The following is a 22666-nucleotide window of genomic DNA, read 5'->3' as shown; positions in this document are numbered from 1 at the left end:
GGCAAGAATCTGGAGAGGTTAGGTTACAGTGAAGTCAGCAGCTGTCCTAGGTGTATCCTAGATCTCTGGTGGCTGACAGCCAGTGACGTAAAGGGTTATATACACAGGAGACCGGAGAGCAAGCTTAGGGCCCACTCAGGAAAGGCAAGCCATTAGACCAGAAATCCCTGCATCATTTTAGGACCCCTAAATGATGACAGCCTCAGGGAACTTTCTGCTGTAGAAAACTATCGAGAAACTAGCACGCATTGGCCTTGGCTCTGAGGGGAACCATAGAATTCTCTCCAAAGAATTCAACCATACACCCAGTACTCAGGCTTTCACTGTGGTTTACCAGAATTCACAATATCCATGTGGATCAAAAAACTGAGGGATGTAGTTCAAAGTGATGCCTGCAGAACACCTGTGCCTGCGCCTTCAGCAGAAGCAAAATAAAGCCTCTCATGGAGGAAACACCACAAATCCAGGCTTCAAAGAAGTCCCACAAATAAAAGTTACATTGAATGTGAGCTCAAACTTAGGATTTCAAGAGCCACTTTGAAGGAGAGGCAGAGTCTCATCTTTGAGGACTGGAGGTATCACTGGAATTAATGGATTCGAAATTTAAAATAAGTTCACTTTTAGGATGAAAGAGTGAAAAAAAAAAAAAGGTGACAAAAATTTGACAACTGAATAAAACTCTACCAAAGATGACAGGCAGATTTGAAAAAAAAAAAACCAAATACAACATTCACTTATAAAAGATACAGGGCCAAACTAGAAACTAAATACCAGTTTAAACAGCAAATTAGGCAGGAAGAGAGAATTCGTGAGTAAATCTGGAAAAGTACCTTAGAACACAGCACAGAGAAGCAAAGGAATGAATGATGCGTTAGAGAGCTCAGGAGCCAGGAAGTAAAAAGGGAGAAGACCTAAAACAACTACGGCTCAGGTCATGATCTCGAGGTTTCTGGGTTTGGGCCTCACATAGGGCTCTGTGCTGACAGCTCGGAGCCTGGAGCCTGCTTCGGATTCTGTGTCTCCCTCCCTCTCTCTGCCCCTCTCCCACTCGCGTGCACTCTCTCTCTCTCTCTCTCTCTCTTTCTCAAAAATAAACATTTAAAAAAAATTAAAAAAAAAAAAAAAGATTCTCTGCCTCTCCCCTGTGCACACACGTGTGCATGAGAGCACTCTCTCAAAATAAACTTAAAAAAAAAGTTTGCTGAAGACGAGGACAGTTTTATTTATGTATCTATTCCCCCAAATACATGGTATCTTAGGCATTTACTATTTAATTAGCTAATTAATAGCTAATATATAATTAACATTTAATTAAAAACTTAATTAGCTAACATTTGATCAGGATTTAAGTCCACTAAGTTCTACATACTAAAAATAAACCCCACTTCAGGTTACCCAAGTCAAGTACAGTTAATTTAGTAGCTTCTTCTACAATCACTCTCTAGATTTTTAAGGCCTTATAGATTACCTCTCACTTAATAAGAGTATTAACATAAAAACCAGAATTCCGTTATTAAATCAGCATGTCTGGATACTGAACAATAAATCTGCCTTTAGTTACAGCTGACATCATTTTGATTATTTCCTCAGTAGCATTTCCATATGTCCACAGAGTCATTAAACACAAAATCTCAATTTTTCTTTTTCAGGCAGTGGAAGAATCAGAGATCCCTTTGGAAATCTAATGATTCTATGATTTTTAGTACAATTTCGTGGTTTATAGACTCTTATTAACTAAAGCTCAACTTTAACCTAAATATTTGCCTTTAATAAAGAATTCCATGTGTTCCAGTAGTCTGTATAATGTCTAATACCATAGTCTAATCGGTAGTCAAATAATGTCTCTGAAGACATTATTAGTTGGGAAGGGAAAAGGATGAGGCAAACGATGAACAAAAGACTAGCAAACACGGCCAGAAATTACACAGCCTATTATACAGTCGATCTATCATCTGATGACCGTACGAAGGCTTGACAACAAGGCCTAAGCGATAATGTTTCTGTGGAGAAACTCAAAGTTCACACGTGTATTTTCCCTGGGGGGAGAGTCTAAGTGCCCATGAGATATTTAATAGTCCTGCTCTGACCAGTCACCAGGTGTAAGATGAAATTTAGAGAAGAGCACGTGCACTAAGGCAATCCAGCCCCGGGAAAAAGCAAGCCACGAAACAGAACCAGGGACTAGGAAAAATGACCACAGAAGTTACTAAAAAGAGGTACATCACATTTGGACACTGCTGAATATTTTACTCTGCACATGCATCTCAAGGCCTGGGAGAAAAATTCACAACGAATGATGCATATGACATCACGCACTGACTGGATTTCATTTTTCAGGGGAAAGGCTGGTACAGTGCTGGAACGGCACTCAAAAATACGGCGGCCGACTCACGCCTATACCCCTCCCACAGTGCTACACTTTCCACCAGTAACGCACTCATGCCAGCAAAATGTGTCCTCTGTAAGTGAATTAGCACAGAACTGACACGGCACGTGATCACAAATAACCAGGACAATATCAACTCCTTACGCAAAAACTGGTCTAACAGCGTTATTCATATTCCCAAAAGTCGCTCGACCCAGCAGCTCCCTGAAGCAGTTTTCAGCCAGCACGGCAGGGTTCTCTTCTTTGTCAGCAGCAGAAGGAGAAGGAGGAGGGCCTATGCGACTGGAGGAGAAAAGGAGAAATGAAGAAAACCGTATGCAAGAATTCCGACACTAGTTGTAACAGCTAACAGACTTGAGTCCTCGGCAACGTGCAAATGTCTTCTCTGTATCCCCAAATATCTTAGAAGAATAAAGGAAATAAACCCAGCCTAACCTTTTGTTTAAAATGGTGAATAGCGGTTATTGTTACCATTATTATTTTGGTTAGATCTAACCCCCTTAGAGCATCCTGGGGGTCTACAGAATAACAGATGTTCGGCTAGAACTTCTACTTCTCACACTTGCAGCTGTTAGTACGACTGGATGCTCAATAATAAGCAGCAAGTGTAAATTTATTCTAAAAGAAAGAAAACCTTAAGTGTATGAGTAATAATCTGTGGTCCACTAAGCCTAATGTGATCACTAAAGATGAGTAATTTTTCAAAAGAGCACATATTTAAACTCCCTCACATTTATGAGACCACTCTTTATGTAACACTAAAGACACAACTTTCTTATCGGGCAAGCAAGCACACATGCACATGTACAAAAGTAACACACCCTCAACCTGAAAATCTTTATTAAATACCTGTCAACCTCTTCTATCTTCTGCATGTTAAATAACAGGGACGGAACAATTTTGTCCATGTGCTGGGGTTCCCAAATGGTAGCCCGAAGTTCATCATTAACTGTTTTGCGAACCACTCCCTGAATACCCCTGATTCCAGCAATTCGGATTCTACAAAACAGAAAAAAAAAATGAGTCATGAAAAAAATGATTTCTTTTTAACATTTTAAAGTTTATTTATTTGAGAGAGAGGGGGAGAGAGAGGGGGAGAGAGAGAGAGAGAGAGACAGAGAGCAAACGTGCATGGGGAAGGGGCAGAGAGGGAGAAAGAGAATCCCAAGCAGGCTCCTTGCAGGAGCTCCTTGCAGGCACCTCCCAAAAAAGTTATTTAAATAAGTCTGCTCTGGCTGTCTAGTTAAAAGAATCAAAACCAAGTAAATATTATCTCAAGTCAACAAAATGAAAATAATACAATCAATCTAAAAAATTAAAATCTCAAAAATCTAAGACAGAGGTATGGCAGTTCCAAAAAAGATTTACTTTATTTTTTTGTTTTTTTTAATTTACTAATGTAATGTCTAGCCCCAACGCAGGGCTCGAACTCACAACCCCAAGATCAAAAGTCTCGTGCCCTACCAACTGAGCCAGCCAGGCACCCCAAGATTTACTTTGAATAACATCTTTTTAAAATCTGCACTTAAGTTTAAAGGGACTATAAGATATACTAATATCAAGTCTATGTATTATTTTTCAATAAAAAAGAATGCAATCAAAAAGCATTAGGCCTTCCTAAGGGACAACAATAATCCAAACTAATGTGAACTAGATTCTTTTCCTTTTTTGCCTAGAAATCTCAGAAGCTGAGTGAAAACAGGATTTCTCTCTTCCCGAACACCCTTCAGCGCTTCCTCAGACCCGTTCAGGGTTTCTCCCAAAGGGCCTCTCCCTTCCTGCAGTCCAGGGAGATAGAGAACTAAGCTGGTTCCCATAAAGGTATTGTGACACATGAGAGCTATCATGACACGAGTACAAACAGCTCAGCCATTTTAAACACATCCCGTCCATGGGTGACTGAAGATCTACCCACCCAGTGCGAGATGGCTGCCTTCCCTTCCCCCTCCCCACCCACAACCTTCAACTTCCTCAAGCTCTTCCTCACTCTTAATTATTTATTTTTTTAATCCTTTGGGGGCACCTGGATGGCTCAGTAGACTGAGTTTGGCTCAGGTCATGATCTCACCATTTGTGAAGCTGGAGCCCCACATCGGGCTCTGCGCTGACAAAGTGAAGCCTGCTGGGATCCTCTCTCCCTCTCTCTCCACCCCCTCTCCCGCTTGCACTCTCTCCGTCTCAAATAAACGTTAAAAAAAAAAAAAAAAAAAAAAAAGCCTTTAGATTTAAGAATGAGAAGAAAAATGACTAGAAAATAGGATACAAAAGCTGAGGAGGAAAAATCTCACAAACAGTGCTAACCTGGTCACCCAACTGCTCAAAAACAACTTCCTTTGGGCCCAGTCTGACTGTTATTTACTTCCTTTTTTGCTACTACTGGAAATACTCATCAACAGAGATTTATTCAGCTCAGTCAGCAGTCTTCCAAAAGCTGTAGGTTTTAAAGAATGAAAGATACCGGGAAGGGGGTGACCACGCTTTATAAAGCCATGGGGATAGATATAACACAGGCATTCAGGAATGGCAGATGGAGAACAGGATACTGAACAGATAAGAGAGTGAACAGGAGACATAAAGACAGATTTTGCCAGGGTGCCTGGGTGGCTCAGTCAGTTGAGCGTCCGACTTTGGCTCAGGTCATGATCTCAAGGTCTGTGAGTTCAAGCCCCGCATCGGGCTCTGTGCTGACAGCTTGGAGCCTGGAGCCTGCTTCGGATTTTGGGTACTCCCCTCTCTCTGCACCTCTCCTGCTCACTCTCCGCCCCCAAAATAAATAAAACATTTTTTTTATTAAAAAAAAAAAAAGATTTTGCCTATTTCAAAGCTGTACCTACACATGCCACTCTCTAAAACAAAGTCCCGAGAGACTCTTACAGAGCTACAAGTGGGCAAGCCCAGCATTACTACCACAGTGTCTGCTTTGTGTGCCTGCTGCTACCCCCCCCACCCCCCCGCTGATGAGAAGACCGAGCAAAGGTGGGACAGAGCACAGCAACAAACAGGACGCCAGGAGGAGGGGGGGTCGGTGCCTCGTGACACAGCAAGACCCAGCAGATGGCGATGCCCTTATTCAAAGGAGGCGTCTACAGCTACACAGCTGGCCTCCCATTCGGATCTAGATCTGGCCTAACCAGCCATGACCTTAAAGGAATTTTATAGGTTCCCTATCAGTAAAATAGAACTTGCCTGGGGCACAGGAATGTTATAAGGATCTAAATGAGTTCATTCACATACCGTGTTTAGCCGATAAAATGTTAAGTAAATTGGCACACGGTAGTTACCCGGTAAGTGTTAGCTGCCCCTACTACTGTTCATCATTTTGATGACGATGATGATGATTGCACCCTTAACTGAAGGTTGCTCAGGAAATTAGAGCTTACGATTATGATGTACAACTTTACAGGTGGGAACCATTTCTACAAGGCAAATATCTTAAGAAAATCCTGAGTGTTCAGCCCCATACTCTAGCCCCCCTGAATTCTATTTGATACAGTTTTGCTAAAAATAAAGGAAATTATAAGTAACTACACGAGAAACTGAATAGGAATACTAATATGCCTAAAAAAAACCTAAAAAAGTAAAAAGGACTTTTACTTGCGGCAAAAAAAAAAAAAATAAATAAATCAAACCCTGTTTCAGGATTCAAACGGAATGTCACTGTGGAATTTCAAATATCATATAATTCTGGAAAGACCCAGAATTAGAAAAATGTACCCCAAGGCTTTTCACTTGTATTTACAAAACTTCAAATTTCTTTTTGTAAATATTAAAGAAAAATGTTATGTGAAAATATGTTCACAAGACAAAATCTTTCACTAGGGGGCAGTAAATACTTAAAAATAAGACACCATAAATAATAAATTTTTGAACTTCTTAAATGTACCCTTTCATAAATATTATGGATATCACAAACACATTTCACCTAGTTTATATGTAAAATTCACTTCAACCAAAATTTGGGAAATGTCTGTGTAGAGGTTACTAATATTTATAATACCAAACCAAAAAAATTCTGCATTATGCAAATTTACTTTATTTTAAAAGAAAACAAAATGGGCAAAATCTTGAAAAAAAGTGTCCTTTTCTTTAGCCAATCTATAACTTTTTGTCCCATTAACAAGTTAATGTCAGTCTCTGAGAACAGGGACAAATTTTATAAAACACTTTTTAAATGTCCTTCAGGTAGAAAAAAACAAAGATTTTAATCATGGTTGGAAGAAAGAGGAAATTAACAAGACGATTACAGTTATCTCTACCTTTCTAAGGCTTTACACTCCTAATAAAGGTATAGCAGCAACTTTAAATGGCCAATACTAAACTGAGGAAGAATTACACATACAGTGTGTCAGACAGCATGTTTGTATCTGATAAGAGCTATTAAATCACCTCAGCTTTCTTTCTCCAAGTTAAAATAACTTCTCACATTTGTTTTGGTTTGTGTAAACAATATAGCATGCACACTAAAAGCTAGTTCCTTATATTTTCACACACTCACTTATTTTAAAAGTAAAAATTACAAACGAGCTGAATCTTGACTATAAACTGCCTATAATAACTGTCTGAATTCGGGTTAGTCTGTATCAGTGTAGTATGGTAAAGCTCAAACTACTTTATGTATTTACCAAGGTCATTTTGATTGTAATTATTAACTTTAAAGCTTCTCATTTCCACATAAATATCAATCTATAGACTGTGTTTGTAGAGAAGTATTTGATTCCAGCTTACTAGGAAGTATCTAGAAGAAATGTTTAAAAACACCCAAATCGGTTGTTATGATAACTTCAGACTGACAACATTCAGTAACAGACATTCATTCATTCAGTTCACTTATGTATTCCTTCAAACAGTACTTATCGAGAGCCCCTTGTGTGCTCAGCACTATGCAAAGTGCTAGTGATAGAACAGCCCTCAAAGCAAGGACTCCGTCCTCCTGGAATTCATACTCTATGGAGGAACAGAAACCGAGATGAAAAGAAGAGAAAAGAGGAACCGGGAATGGGATGGGAGGGTTGATATTTAGTAAGTAAAAGGTAAGCAGGGGAGGACTCTCCTGAGGAGGTGACATGTGGGCAGGAAGCTGAGCAAAGTAGGGTGGACAGCCCCATGGGTAGCCGGGGTATCATTCGAGGCAGAGACCACTTAGTCCAAAGGCCCTGAAGGGGAACTGCGCCCGACGTGTTCAAGAACAGCAAAGACACCACTGGTTGGATTAGGGCAAAAGGAACAAGAGATGATGATGGGATGGCAGGGGAGGGGGGAAAGGGCATTCCAGGTGACAGGGAAGACTGCGAAGTTTACTCTAAGTTGAGAAACCACTCTTTCCACCCAATCCTTCAAACAGCCACAGAAAGTCATATTTTAGGAAAAAAGCATGTATAGTATTTTCCCACTTCCTTTGGTAATCATTATGAAATATACACACACAGTACTCATCAATAAACCGCTCCCTATGTCCCAGAGTAAATACATACTCTGTTCGTATTTCTGGATCACTATGACAGGAATGACACATGGCACTGAAGCGAGATACAAAAAAGTCGTAACGTCGGTGATAGGACGGTGTGTCTTCTTCGATATTTGCAAATTTGACAAACTAAAAAACAAAACAATAATATAAACATGTTATCACCTTTTTGAAAGTATGGAACACATTTACTTTCATCCAATATTTGTTACGTTAACAAGAACTATCCAAGTAAGTAGCAAATGAAATATATAAAATCTCACAAGTGCCACATACATACAAAAGGAATTTTTTTTTAACTTTATTATTTATTTTGAAAGAGAGAGAGTGCAGGAAGGCCAGGAGGAGAGGAAGAGAGACAGAATACCAAATAGGCTCTGTATGGACAGCACAGAGCCAGACCCAGGGCTCAATCTCACCAACTGCAACATCATGACCTGAGATCATAACCTGAGCCGAAACAGAGAGTCGAACGCCTAACCACCTGAGCCACCAAGGCGCCTCTATTCTGGCTCAGGTCATGATCTCGCAGTTTGTGAGTTTGAGCCCCGCGTCGGGCTCTGTGCTGACAGCTCAGAGCCTGGAGCCTGCTTCGGATTCGGTGTCTCTCTCTCTGCCCCTCCCCTGCTTGTGCTCTGTCTCTCTCTCCAGAATAAATAAACATTAGAAACAGAAAATTAAAAATTAAATTAAATTAAAAATTAAAAGTTCCTTTTGGAGGCGCTGCGGTGGCTCAGCCAGTTAAGTGTCCAATTCTTGGTTTCGGCTCAGGTCATGATCTTGCAATTCGTGGGTTCGAGTCTCACGTCAGGCTCTACACTCACAGCACAGAGCCTGCTTGGGAATCTTTCTCTGCCTCTCTCTGTCCCTCCCCTGCTCGTGTTCTCTCTCAAAAATAAACTTAAAAAAAAAAAAAAAAAAAAAAAGGAAATTTTTAATAAACTTTAGAAAATCAGGAATATAGCATTATAAGTATTAAATTTAACTTTTTAATCCAGTTTGAGTGAGCCCAGTCTCTGACAGAAGGAAAGGTCTTCCTCTAAAGCTCTTCTACATTTCCTAGATACAGACAGTGCTTCAATGATAACCTCAGTTGGGCCTAACCAAACCTGCAGAAAATTTTACTCCTTAATCATGGACACCAAGTCTTCCTTGACAGTTGTGACATAACACCTGCATGAGTAATACTTATACCAATTAGATGAGTCAAGGAAAGGGAACATAAACTGAAAGAAATGTACACTCAACAAAGAAGAAAAGTACTGAGATGGTAAAATTTATTCTACCTCCTTTCTAGATATGAAAAAAAAAAAAATCTATGTATTTGGGAAGTTTTAAATATCCTACATGTTCACAGACCTGGCCCTAAGGTTCCTTATTGTGTACTTTGTTTTCTCATTAACTTTCCAGTCACTCAGTGATGTGTTACTTCTGGGTACTAGACCGCCTAAAGCAACACTGTGACTTTACTGACAAATTTAAATATATATGAACACCTGCCAGGATACAGACTGATGGCTCGAAAGGCTGTCACCAAAAGAATTATTCAACCAGATTTACCAACACTTTCCTGAAAACTAAACTGAAATAAGAATAGAACAGATGTGAGAAAATGAAATGATACCAAGGCATTTCTAAATTAATTCTGCCGGAGCTAAGTCACCAGTCTTAAATGCTAATTTTATGATTCATATTATCTAGAAAAGGGCCACAAATACTACTCCTCGTTGCGATTAAACAGACATTCATTACCTACTCTGTGCCAGGGACTGTGCTAGGTGGTTCACACAAGTTCCCGTTTAATCATTCAAACAGCCCCATAAGAAGGTATCCTTCTCCCCATCTTACAGACAGCAACACTGAAATTCAAGAGGTGAAATCATTTGTCCACACTGACATTAAGTGGTGACGCAGGCATTGGTGGGTAGGGGTCGGACTCCAATTTTCAAGATTCTCACACTACACACTGGCTGCGTGATGTTCCAGAAAAGATTAAACTGAGTATTTATATTTTTCATAAAAATAAACCTTAAATTATATCAGGAAATGTTAAAAAAAATCTAAGTGGGAAAAAAACCACACAAAGTCTATCTATAACATGTTCCCCACTTTCTAATACATATTTTAAAAAAAGAAAAAGACTGAAGGATTACTTCCGGAAACTGGAATTACAAACGTCTTGTTTACTCTTTCATATTTTCTTAACTTTCCACATTTGCTACGATAAGCGTATCACTTTAAATAAATCAGAAATGTTTTAAATGACCATTCAAAAGTTGAATGTTCTGGAAAATTTTTAGAAGGAGAAACTTTATTCTCTTTCCATTTATTGCAAGTCACAAGTTAAGAGTACAGACCAAGCGGTCATTGACATAAGCAGCTCCTGCTGCCTTTGAGTATAAGGAACTTTTACGACTTTATGGCCAAAAGATTTCCCAATGCTCTTTATGATCAGGTGGTAGTGCAGGTTTCACAAGGAGCAACAAAAAAGATAGAGACGGTGCTATTTCTTTTCTTTTTTCTTTTTTTTAAGATTTTATTTTTTAAAAGTCTCCATACCCTCCCTGGGGCTCCAACACACACGTCGAGATGAAGAGTCACATGCTCCGCCCACTGAGCCAGTGTCCTAATCCTCCACATCTGTGCTGTCTGTCCCACCGCCCTGACCAGAGCAGGTGTCTTTCCCAGGCAAAAACATTCTAAGAGACCAATTCTCAATATGCTTATTAATCTGAAAGATAGAGAATAGTTTTACTCACAGAATTTGTTCCAAGCACTTGAAGCTTTGGTTCCCCGGATTCTAGCAGCTTTGCTACCATATGCAGAAAGCTTTCTACAAATGGCTTGATGCTTTGAGAATGGCAAGCCATCAGAAGTTGGTCCAAGGCTTCCATAGCAATTAAAACATACCTAAATAGAAGAGAAAAATAATGTCAGAGCATTTCTAGCTCTCCAAATTCTCCTAGGTGCTCTTTACTGGAATAATTAAATGTAAATGCGCAGGACAGAGAAAGGCAAATTTAGTAGTTTCTAAGTGAAAACTTACTTCTCACAAGTACTAACGATCTTAGATTATACAATAACCCTCATGCTGAAGTATACAAAATGGTACCATTTTCCCTCCTCTCCAAACTCTTCCAGAGCTTCAACATTAGCTTTGTGTACATTTTTCTTTGTAAACATGGACATCTACCATTTTCCAGACTTCTAACCATATTATCTCTGTATCTAACCCAAAATAGTTACTATAAGCAATGTGCCTAAAATTTCCAATATAATCTACTTGTATTTGTAAATGTAAGTGTACAAAAACATTACCAGCAACAACAGAATATCATCAGTAAACAGCTCATAAATTCGACCCTATAATTCATCAGATTTTAAAGCTCATACCAAAAATGAAAATTGACTTTAGATACCTTTGCTTCAATAATTATAGAACTTTTTGTATCAAGACTCACTATAGTGTTCCAAGCAGTTAATAATTTGGAAGCAGAGAAAACCAGTATCACTTGAAGGACGGAGTTCTCTAGAAAACTAGGATCATGAAATGAATATGGAAAACTATTTATAATCCAAACTATCCAAGTTAGTACTGTTCATCCACAGAGACTAGATTAAGAAGGCAGACCTTTATTTATAGGTAGGGATACAGTCAGCACAGTTTCAAATCAGCATGCTTACATACTCTGGACCTTTAATATCTAAGCCTCATGTAGTTCTCATTCATTATCTCTTTTATTATTCCACTGATAGATAAAAATCGGTTGGTTAACAGAATCTTTCTGTTTGTTTCAAATTTAGAGACTGATTTTTAAATTATAATATCGCATCAATACACTAAGAGAGTCAATTTCTACTATCTCCATTAGAGAAATATTAAAATATCAAAAATTAATGGATGTTTAAGCTAAAGGCCACTCCATTAACTTGCATGAGTCTATTCTTAAAACATGACCATCAGGGGGCGCCTGGGTGGCTCAGTCGGTTAAGCGGCAGACTTCGGCTCAGGTTATGATCTCATGGTCTGTGAGTTCGAGCCCCGCATGGGGCTCTGTGCTGACAGCTTGCAGCCTGGAGCCTGCTTCTGATTCTGTGTCTCCCTCTCTCTCTCTCCCCCCCACTCACACTGTCTCTCTCAAAAATAAATAGACGTAAAAAAAAATAAAAAAAAAAAAAAACAACAAAAAAACCCATGACCATCAGGAAAGTAATGAAAGCTGCAAACATCTATATGGGATGACATATTTCCCTGTAAAATATTACAAAGTTTTATCCTCCACAGAGCATCTCTGTGTGACTAGATGACAAAACAATTCATAGCATGATTTAGCCTAGGAAGCATTTTCAGAGATACAGTATTAGCAGCGATTAGTTTTCTTACCCAGAACGATGTCTGACAACATCCCTGCTCAACCTTTCTGCTAAGTAAGAACCAATTCGATCCAACTTCTCTGGAGCAGATACTGCATAAAATGTCAATTTCTCCATGTCTGCTTTAACGAGGCCATCCTAAAAGTTAAGAAGAAGAACGAGGTAAGTAGGCTGTCTACATCTTCATAGATACTTTTTTTATTTCTAAGCATTGCTTGCTTCACATGCCCCCTTCTGGATTTGTGATTAAATCCATCCTTTAGGCTGAACCTTTCTGGCGATAATCTCCTTTTATGGCATTCTGGATACAGAATTCTCAGAAAGTTAAACAAATGTCCCATTTAAGTAGAACATTTAAATATACCTTCGTAAGTGATGAATTACTGTAACACCTTCCTAAATAGAGACTGCTCAACTAACTGCAATATGCAGGGAATGAGATGTATTTTAAAATGTGGAAAGATTTCAAACAAATTTGTTTCGATTTTAAAATTTTACAGTTACGTTAAGTCGATTTTACTCCTTTACAAAGATGACAGTGAACATGTTGTTAAAATGATTCAAAGTTGCTGATATCATTACAAAGCCTTAATTAATAAATGAGAATGTATTAAGGACTGCGTGTTTCTCTGCTCATCCAACATACTAAAAAAAACAAGAGTCCCCTGGTGTGGGATCAGCAAACTTTCGTTTGTCTCTGCCCTCTACAGGGAGACCCAGGCCACAGGTCTGACGGTTCTCCCCACCCTTAGACAACAAATCAATTCTCAGCCTAAACTTTTTAGTCATATATAGCCCAAGAAACTAAGCGTTCCTTAGGATTGTCAGAGGAGGTGGAAAGGAAGACAGAAAAATTATGCTAGGGGCGCCTGGCTGGCTCAGTCAGAAGAGCACGCGACTCTGGATCCCAGAGTCATGAGTTCATGCCCCACATGGGGTGTAGAGGTCACTTAAAAAAAAAAGAATTATGTTAAATGGTGAATCTACAACTAAAAATTTTATAAGTCTGCACTTTCTACTGGCCCCTCCATATTCTCTGGCTTTTTGCCTTACTACTGCTCCATCACCAATGGAGTCAATCCCTCCTATTTTTACCTACTTGGTTGTCCTCAAACTTGCTCCTACGGCCACCTCTCTTCCCTCTCTGACATCAAATGAGCTCCTCTCCTCCTTCTCAGAAGATGGAAGCCATTGGAGTAGAATTTACTGGCAACCCTCCACCCCCGTTTTCTCAGTGCCCTCCAGACCAGTGGTTCTCAACCAGGGAGACTGCACCCCGTGGGGCAATGTCTGGAGACATTTTGGGTTGTCACAGCTGGGCAGGGGGTGTACCAGCATTTCGGGTAGAGGCCAGGGATGCTAACAAACATCCCACAATGCACAGGATAGCCCAACAGCAAAGAACTAACTAGATCAGAAGGTCAACAGAACCTGAATTAAGAAACCCTACCCCATGCAAAACAAAAGACCCCTATTTTCAAAGGACTCATCTTAGAGAAACGTTTGCTTATGCTCTTTCTGTCTGCCTCATACGGCCCAGGATTTGACTCCATCAGTTAGCCTCTTTCCTGGGTTTTTGTTGTTGTGGTGGTTTAAAAAAAATTTTTTAATGGTTATTTGAGAGAGAGAGAGAGAGAGAGATCGATCACTAGTGGGGGAGGGGCAGAAAGAAAGGGAGACCGAGAACCCCAAACAGGCTCCGTGCTATCAGCACAAGGCCGATGGGCTTGAACTCACCAACCATGAGATCATGACCTGAGCCGAAGTCAGATGCTCAACAGACTAAGCCACCGAGGTGGTCCCTCCTGGTTTTTTGACCTCTCCTTCTGTATTGGTTCCTCCACATCATCAGCTAAATATGACTGCCTCTCATCCATTTTTTTTTTAATCCCTCACTGATTTTATTGAGGAATAATTTATACACAATACTCTACACCCAAGGGGCGCGTGGGTAGCTCAGTCAGTTAAGTGGCCGACTCCTGGTTTTGGCTCAGGTCATGATCTCACTTTCGTGGGATCAAGCCCCCCATCAAGCTCTGCTTGGGATTCTCTCTTCCTCTCTCTGTCCCTCCCTGGCGCACTCTCTCTCTCTCTCTCTCGCTCTTTCATTCTCTCTCTCAAAATAAACATTAACATTTTTTAAAATAAGATAAAAAATAACCTACACCCAAGTATATAATTTGAACTATGAGAGTCGTAGATCTATGAAACCACCAGTAAAAAAAAAAAGACACAAAACATTTCTATCATTTGCAGAAGATTCGTCATGTCCTCCTCTGCAGTCCTCCTCCCTCTCCAGGCTACCACTGCTCCGCCTTTTAGCATTATAGAAAGCAGTCTGACTGGCCTGTGGACTCCTGTCACTCAACTCACCTCTGCCTAAGGATGCCTCTCTGACTCACCGGGATGACTCACTCCTACTCATCCTGCAGGTCTCAAAGTCCTCCCAAAAGCCTTCGGGGTGCCCTCCCACCCCCCTCCCAAGCCTGGCTGAGAGGCCCCTCCTGCACGTTCCTTCGGCTCGGCACACTCATCGCTGTGTTCCGTCACGCTGTTTTTCACTCGTGAAGCAGATACTAATCAAGCACTAACCATGTGCCAGGCACTGTCATGGGCACGAGGGAAGAAAGGGTGAGCCAAGAATTCTATTAACTCATTTAATATCCACGAGATCCTTATAAAATCGGTACTATTTGTAATTTCCATTTCAGGATGAGAAACTGAGGTACTTGCCCAAGATCACATGGCTAATAATGATAAGAAACAGTTTGGTTATTTGTCCCCCTCACTAGATTGCTCTTTGAAGGCAGGGACTGTAACCTGTAGACCCCTGCACTCTGGGCACCTACTGCTTGATCTGTTTTAGACACACAAGATCTTTTTTTGTTGTTGCATAAATTAATAATAACAAATAAGGTCAACTGGGTTATGATTGCCACATGTATGCAAGGTTCATGTAAATTTTTTTAAGTCTCCATTTAAACAAATCTTATTTAATACTTGGCAATCAATCAATCAGTCAATAGCTGGCAAAAATACTCTTTATATAACCATTCTCTACCTGTCATCACTAATCTAATCCATCTATCAGCACTCCCGTGATCAAAAGTCCCTCACTGCCTATGAGGAGTTAAAGCAGACAAAGTAGAAGCCTGGTCTGTCATTCACATTCCTCTATAATCTGGACTCCACCTTATCTTTAGTAACCATATGTCCCAGACTCCTCAAGGAAATGACTTGAATATTCAGTCTATTAAATGACATGTCTGGAATTTCAGATCAGAAATCACGGTCAGCACGATTACCACCCATTACCCTCTGCAATGAGGCTATTTAAACCTTCACTTCAAGGGTCTTCACCTCAAATGTACCCCTTGCTTTCTCCTGCACTCCTCTGTCTTTTCTCTTCAGGCCCCTCACTTGCAACAAAGAGACTAATCTCACTTCTCCAGATGGCATACATCCTTCAAAGCTCAGCAAATCTCATTTCCTCTGAGAATGCTTCCCAGAGACTGCCAACCCACAGCAAAACCTCTCTGCTTGAAAGGCAAAAACTTTAACACCTGTTTTACTTAACATTTTGCTTACTAATTTATGCATTAGGATTTAATATTTAGTATGCTTTTGCTTTATGTCAGTCAATGGATGGAAAGCTATGTAAGGCAGGTACCGTATCATATCTTAGGGCTTTTACCTGCCACAAATTATCCAGGATATCTGGCAGTCAATAGTATGTAACTGATTAACCTCTTCTAAATGGCTGAATGTTTAAATCGATTTCATTAAAATGAGATATCTCATATACCATGAAATATATAAATTAATGTTAAGATCACCACAGGTTTCTGTAATTAGCTACATTTTAATTTTTTTTAAGATTTTTTTTTTTAAATTTTTAAGTGATCTCTGTATGTAACATGGGACTCGACCTAGAACCCCAAGATCAAGAGTCACACGCTCTCCCAACTGAGCCAGCCAGGCACTCTGACTACATTTTAAAGCAAATTTGGGAAATCAAACCCATGTAACATTTTTCTGTTCATATCCATTTAACCCTGGACTAAAGGAAACTTAGAAAATTCAGGACGGTGTCAAACAAAATCATTCAAATATAGTTGCTTTGAAAACTGCAATCTTCCATAATAAAGTTTAACGGTTATAAAAAATTTTAAAGCATTTAAGTAAAAAAAGAGAACAAACTCTGCCTGGAACATGCTTCCTTTACTTCTCAGTTCTCTTCTGAATACTGAATGGCCAACCCATTTATTCTTTGGATCTTAGTGCAGATTTTATTTCCTGAAGTCCTCTGTTCTCCAAGCCCACGTAGGTATCATTCCGACCTGCTCCAGGAGCATGGCGTGCTTCATCATAACATTCTTTCACACAGCACCGTAATTGCCAATTTCCTTGTCTGTGAGCTTGGCGAGAGCAGAAAACCTGGTCTGTGTTCACAGCTGTATTCTTAGCATTTCGTACAAATAATCCGGCACCAGCTCATCAATTTTTGTTAAGTGTTACTTAAATATAGGAACTATCTAGACAAGAGAACGCCATCTGTCCATCATGCCAAATTTAGACTGATCTACGAAAAGGATCAGTGAAAATTAGACAAGCAAGCATGGGTCATTTTGAAGTAGAAAAAGAGAAATATAAAAATAGCAGTGTACATGATGAGATTTAGGAGTAAAAGTAGAGAAATGAAATTAGGGAAACCTTAGGGAGGTCAGCAGGGGGGAAGGATGGGTCAGCAAAGAGAAGGATCAGTAGATGTAGATCAAATTACTTTTGGATCCTCAGGGAATATGTTGTCCACCAGGCGTTTGTAGCGAGGACGCAAAGCAGAACAGCAGCAACACACTCCTGTTCGAAACAGTAAAAACACAAAGTACCGAGATTATTCATATTGTAAACGGACCTAGAAATTCAGGCTTCTGAATATCAATGAGTTATTTAAAATAAAACCTTCAAACTGGCACTAATAAAAAAAAAAAAAGGCACGTGAATTCAATTACTGATTAAGAAATAAAAAGTTAAATCTCCTCTCCCCTCCCCAAAGTCACCACATCAAAATGAATATATTAATGAATCATTCCAAAGTTCCATTTCAAATCATTTGGGGGCAAGTGTGTGCTTGTACACACACATACACAAAACTTACCAAATTCACCCTTTAAGCAAACGTATAATCCATACCCCCATTACCCCTTTCTAATCTCATCTCCCACTACTCTCTGCATTGCACACCCCACTCTCCCACTGCCTGGCCCAATCCACCCACAGCACCTGTCACAGGGGTGTTGAAAGATGGTCTGCTCCTAGGGGCTGGCAAAAACAATCCGTATGTGTTATCTACACAAGGCATCATATGAGGAACTACATTAGTGAGGGAAAAAAACCTCAAAGGGAAGTCCAGGAATTCCAAAAATGCTCCAAGCCTGCTCTATTATAGTTTCAGGTGTTGGTATCTTGGAAAGAGCAATGGATCGGGATCCAGAATATCTGGGTACATTCCAAGTCTTACACTTAAGTGCCTACATGGCCTTGGGTAACGCACATTAGCTATCTGGAAAGAACCATGTAAGTGAGAGGGATCAGTTTTCTTGTCCTGAAAGCTAGTAACAGGAATGTTGGTCTGGAGGCACTATAAAATTGTTCCCATGATTTATGAAACTAGGGTATGTGTGTCTCTGTTTATGTGTACATTTGTATGTATTTACAAACCAAAATATAGTATGAAAGACTGCTTGAGCTAGAAGTTAAAAGAACTAGATCTAAGCAGACTTTTACTACTATCTCATAGAGTAAGATTATGCAAGAGACAACTTCTCCAGATCTCACTTTGCTCATGAAGTATGTACCATTCATGCATGCAGTCATATACTAAATGTCAACGGAGTACCCAGCACTGGCCAAAACAAGTAAGACTGAGTACTGATTTGCAGCACAGCAGAGTCAATAAAGCACTGATGAAAACAAGACTGACTTAAGCTCTGCACAGCATCTTTAGTGATCACAGAGTACTGTGCATACATTATGTAACGCTTCCAGCAAATTAGTGAGGCATTATTACCATTACTTTACAGGAGTGGGATGTACAGCAGAACTGACCAAGTAACTTACTCAACAGCAGTGGCTAAGTGAGCATCCCACGTCTAACTCCGTAACCCCATGTTCTTCCCGCAACACCACAGATACCCGTGGTCAAATCAGTCAACACCCAAATATTTCATTTGTACCTACTATCTGCCTAAGACCATACCAGATGCCACACATACAAGAAAGTATAAAAGAGAAAAGATCCCTGCTCTTGAGTTTATAAACTTACTTAAAAAATAGTTTATTAATTTCACCAATATATACTTGGCACTAGGTGCCGATAATGTAAAAATGCTATTGTTCAGAATGTTTTCTACTTCAACAGAAGAAAAAAAATTCTGAAGAGTCCGAATTTTTCAATTAACTAACACCAAAACACCTGAACTCTTTTTAGAATCCTAAAGCAAAAAACACTGGTCCTATTATTAGAGGAAAAGAAGTGGGGAGGGGAGGGAGGTGAGAGCCAAGTAAGCAAAAGTTCTACTTCTGTCCGCGACAATATAAAAATATTTCAGATAAATATTAACACACTGAAGAATTGAAATCAAATACGTATCGAGTGCTTATTATACAGAGCACCGAGCTAGGGAATGCAATGATGAAAAACGCCCGTGACCCGGTAAGAAGATCAAGATGAGCGCTCTGCTAACACGCGAGGCCAAAAATAGCACACTCCAGCTGCTATGGTGGCAAAGAGACTGGCAGCGGACTGAAAAGCAAGTCTTACTGCTTCAAGGTCCCCATCAAAATGGTACGTTGCTACTTTCGATAAGATTCTCAATACCATTAGGTTTCACTTAGGCTGACACTTTTGGGTAGTACACACTGCTTTTACAGAGGCTTTCGAAAAAATGTGAACTTGGAATACACACAAACTCCAGTTCGTCCTTTCAGGAAGCTCAGGTCCACTGCAAGAAACAGGAGTAAAAAGGAAAATACCCAACGGGCCATGTGGTGTCACAGGGAGTGGGCTTTGCAGTCAGACAGGCCCAAGGTGACCGCAGGGTCTCTTCCTGTCTAGCTGGGTGGCCATGTTACTTTTTCTTACTATGCCTATGTTTCTTCATCAGTTTAATGGTGTAATAAATGCCTTCTTCATACTTACTGGTAAAATTAAAAAATGAAAGATTTAATATATACCAAGCATTCAATAAAAGGTAGATATCATTAGTAATGCAATAAGAGAAGTACTACGATGGGTAAGCAGAAGGTGCCTGAGGGCCCTAGAGATAATCTTAAAGACAGTATGAAAACCTTTGCTTGTAAACCAATCGTTCAAAAATCACACCAAACGGGCGCCCGGGTGGCTCAGTGCATTAAGCGTCCAACTCTAGATTTTGGCTCAGGTCATGATCTCCCAGTTCGTGAGATCAAGCCCTGCTTGGGATTCTCTGCCTCTCTCGCTCTGTCTCTCAAAATAAATAAACTTTAAAAAAATCCTGGGGCGTCTGAGTGGCTCAGTTGGTTAAGCATCTGACTTTGGCTCAACTCACGATCTCTCAGTTTGTGAGTTCAAGCCCTGTGTCGGGCTTTGTGCTGACAGCTTGGAGCCTGGAGCCTGCTTCAGGTTCTCTGTCTCCCTCTCGCTCTGTCCCTCCCCTGCTCACTCTCTCTCTCTCAAAATTAAAATAAACATTAAAAAAAATGGGGTGGGGCGCCTGGGTGGCTCAGTCAGTTAAGCGTCGGACTTTGGCTCGGGTCATAGTCTCATAGTTCATGGGTTCAAGCCCTGCATCGGGCTCTGTGCTGACAACGTGGAGCCTGTTCAGATTCTGTCTGTCTGTCTGTCTCTCTGCCCCTCCTCCACTAGTCTGTCTCTGTCTTTCAAAAATAAATTGTTAAAAAAAATTTTTTTTAATTAAAAAAAATCTCAACAAATTCTGCATATGGTTCACAATAAGCTTTCATAACAGTATCAGTACCAGTTCGGCGGGGGGGGGGAGAAAATGTCATTTTCTGAACATGACGTGTGCAGCATTATACAAAGTATTTTACAACATTCCTCACTTACTCCTACACCCACTTGCTGAAGTGGTTGCCATCTCCCTTGGATAAATGAGGATACAGGCTCAGGGAGGCCATCTGTCCAATAGCACCCTGCTGGTAAGGAATGCAGCGGAGCCGAGATTCCAGCCCAGATCTGATGGCCTCAGAGGGCAACGGCCACACTACAATCAAGTACTAGACAGTTTCTAAACCAAACCACGACCGTGACTGCAGGAATGAGTGTGACGAACAGACCAGGAATGTGCAGCCATGCAGGGAAAGAAAGGATCACAATGAGTTTCTCCAGAAGACCAAAAATGATACAAAAACAGTTTCTTGACTACTTACTTACTATTAATGAAAAGCTACCAACTACAGAGACGACATAGGAAACCAGGCTTCAAACTTTGAATGTACTCATATTTCTACAGAACATGTTGAAGAGAATATAATGTCAAAATGACTGTGGCAACAGTAATCACAAAAGAAGCAACATGAACTACTTTAAGGAAGAGAACACTGTACTTGTAAACATCACAAGAAGCAAAGTAAACTGAAATCATTGACCTACTCAGCCACAGAAACGGGGTTGACTCCCTTGCCGAAGTCAATTCGTAGGGCTTTTCGAATTCAGCTGCAGGTACCTGAACGTAGTCTCTCATGTCGTAAGAGACTACTTCCTAGTCGATCTTTGTGCTTCTGGATCCTTACACCACTGTTCAGGACGTGCCTAGTTCACATCACTTGCAATTAATTAGCAGAGGGCACTAATGCACTGTGACTTATCTTACTGGCTGCTGACATCAAGTGTAAAGCTATCAAGAACTTGATAATATCCATATCAAATTCTGCTGCCAAGACCAAAGAGTTTAAACAAGATACTACAAAAGTACGTGTGGCTAGTTCAATGAAAGCAGGTTTTCAGAGTTTAAGAAGTAAAAACATAAAGCTACTTACACGCTTTTTTCCCTTAAAGCGTTCCTTCAATCTCTCTCCATCCTCGCTTCTAATCCCTTCCAATAAACTCGTCTGAACCCCAGACCACCCTATTTTTAACCCCTTCCCAACGTTCTCTTTCCAAAGGACTAAGCGTATCACAGAATGCCTCAAGCAGTTGGCAAATCTGAGCAGTCAACAGGATTCTCCCTTTATATTTAATTCTAGTACAAAAGGAGAAGGGAGTCCACTATTCTCCTGGAGCAGAAGGAATTCAGAACTTTACTTATGATAATGCTAGTACAAACAGCACGTCTCAAGTGAGAGAATTATGGGAAAATGGAACATGGGTGCAGCTGGAAACAGAAAAACTGACCCCAAAGAAGTGCCAAGCTGCATGAGAATACAGGCAGGCTCATGGGGCTCCGTGATTAATGGGCTGAGTACTAGCTCTCAGGGTTAGGGGTACTATAATAATATACATAAGCAGTGCCTGCAACATAGAAGCCACGTAAAAACATGAAATATATTTTTTAGCAAATTCTGCATACTCCTAAATTAACCATTTCTTCTTTAAAGGCACCCCAAGATCATGTCTCCCCCTTAACTCCCTACTAACATCATTCTCATGGGGATTCACCGATGTCCCCTGGCCCTCATCTCAGGCAGGAGTGAGGTGCATTGACCTCTGGCAGCCTCCTTCTTCTGTGTTAGAATTTGATGGTCAGGTGTTAGAATTAATTTCCAACCCATCCTTACCCACGGAGGCATTCAGGGAAGGACCTGAGTAGCTAGTTGAACAGAAAACCTCACAGCTGAACTAAAAATAGGTCGAATCAGGCACACGAGCACACAAAGGTGCCGGGGGAATTCTGCTTAATGGGACAGTATTCCAAGTGGCTGGCCCACCAGTGAGTACTTTGTGACAACATTTGCTTGCTATGCGGGTGTGAGTTTGGGGGTGGGGTGGGGGTGGGGGTGGGAAGGAGTTCTGAATAATTAATAAAGACTCCTTTTCTTTTTTTAAGAGAGAAAGCAAGTATGATCAGGGGACAGGGGCAGAGGGAGAGACAGAATCTCAAGCAGGCTCCACGCTCAGCACAGAGCCCAATGCAGGGCTCAATTCCACGACCTTGGGATCATGACCTGAGCCGAAATCAAGAGTCTGACGCTTCACTGACTGAGCTACCCAGGTGCCCCAAGACTCCTTTTAAAATAAGCTACTTATTTCAATAAACTATATTATCCAATGATAAGTTAAATCTAACTAGAAATATTAATGTCTCCATTATTAAACCATTAATGTCTCTATTATTAAACACCAACACAGCACTGGGTACCTTGGGATAAAGCCATCCTCTAAAACAAAAGTAAGTCACTACTAACACTGACACTGGAGTTGAAGAACGCTTAGACCCTATTAT

General features: G+C 40.4%; 1 protein-coding gene across 4 annotated transcripts in view; it reads right to left on the bottom strand.

Moving 5' to 3' along the window:
• EFR3A (EFR3 homolog A) overlaps positions 1–22666 on the bottom strand; it is a 105322-nt gene that overhangs the window by 49940 nt on the left and 32716 nt on the right. For 3 of the 4 annotated variants that reach the window (XM_078441980.2, XM_078441979.2, XM_060611344.3), the window contains exons 2-7: positions 17008–17084; positions 12235–12362; positions 10610–10760; positions 7858–7979; positions 3236–3385; positions 2531–2668 (exon numbers count right to left, since the gene is read on the bottom strand). In XM_078441980.2, coding sequence (XP_078298106.2) covers positions 2531–2668; positions 3236–3385; positions 7858–7979; positions 10610–10760; positions 12235–12362; positions 17008–17084 — 766 coding nt within the window. Of the gene's footprint in view, positions 1–2530; positions 2669–3235; positions 3386–7857; positions 7980–10609; positions 10761–12234; positions 12363–16937; positions 17085–22666 lie in introns of those variants that run through there. The other variant, XM_060611346.3, reaches the window with a different exon arrangement.

This window comes from Panthera onca, chromosome F2 (assembly GCF_046562875.1).
Source record: "Panthera onca isolate mPanOnc1 chromosome F2, mPanOnc1 haplotype 2, whole genome shotgun sequence".
Lineage (NCBI taxonomy): Eukaryota > Metazoa > Chordata > Mammalia > Carnivora > Felidae > Panthera > Panthera onca.
Note: the sequence above shows the minus strand (reverse complement) of the source record. Positions and strands in the feature narration are given on the sequence as shown.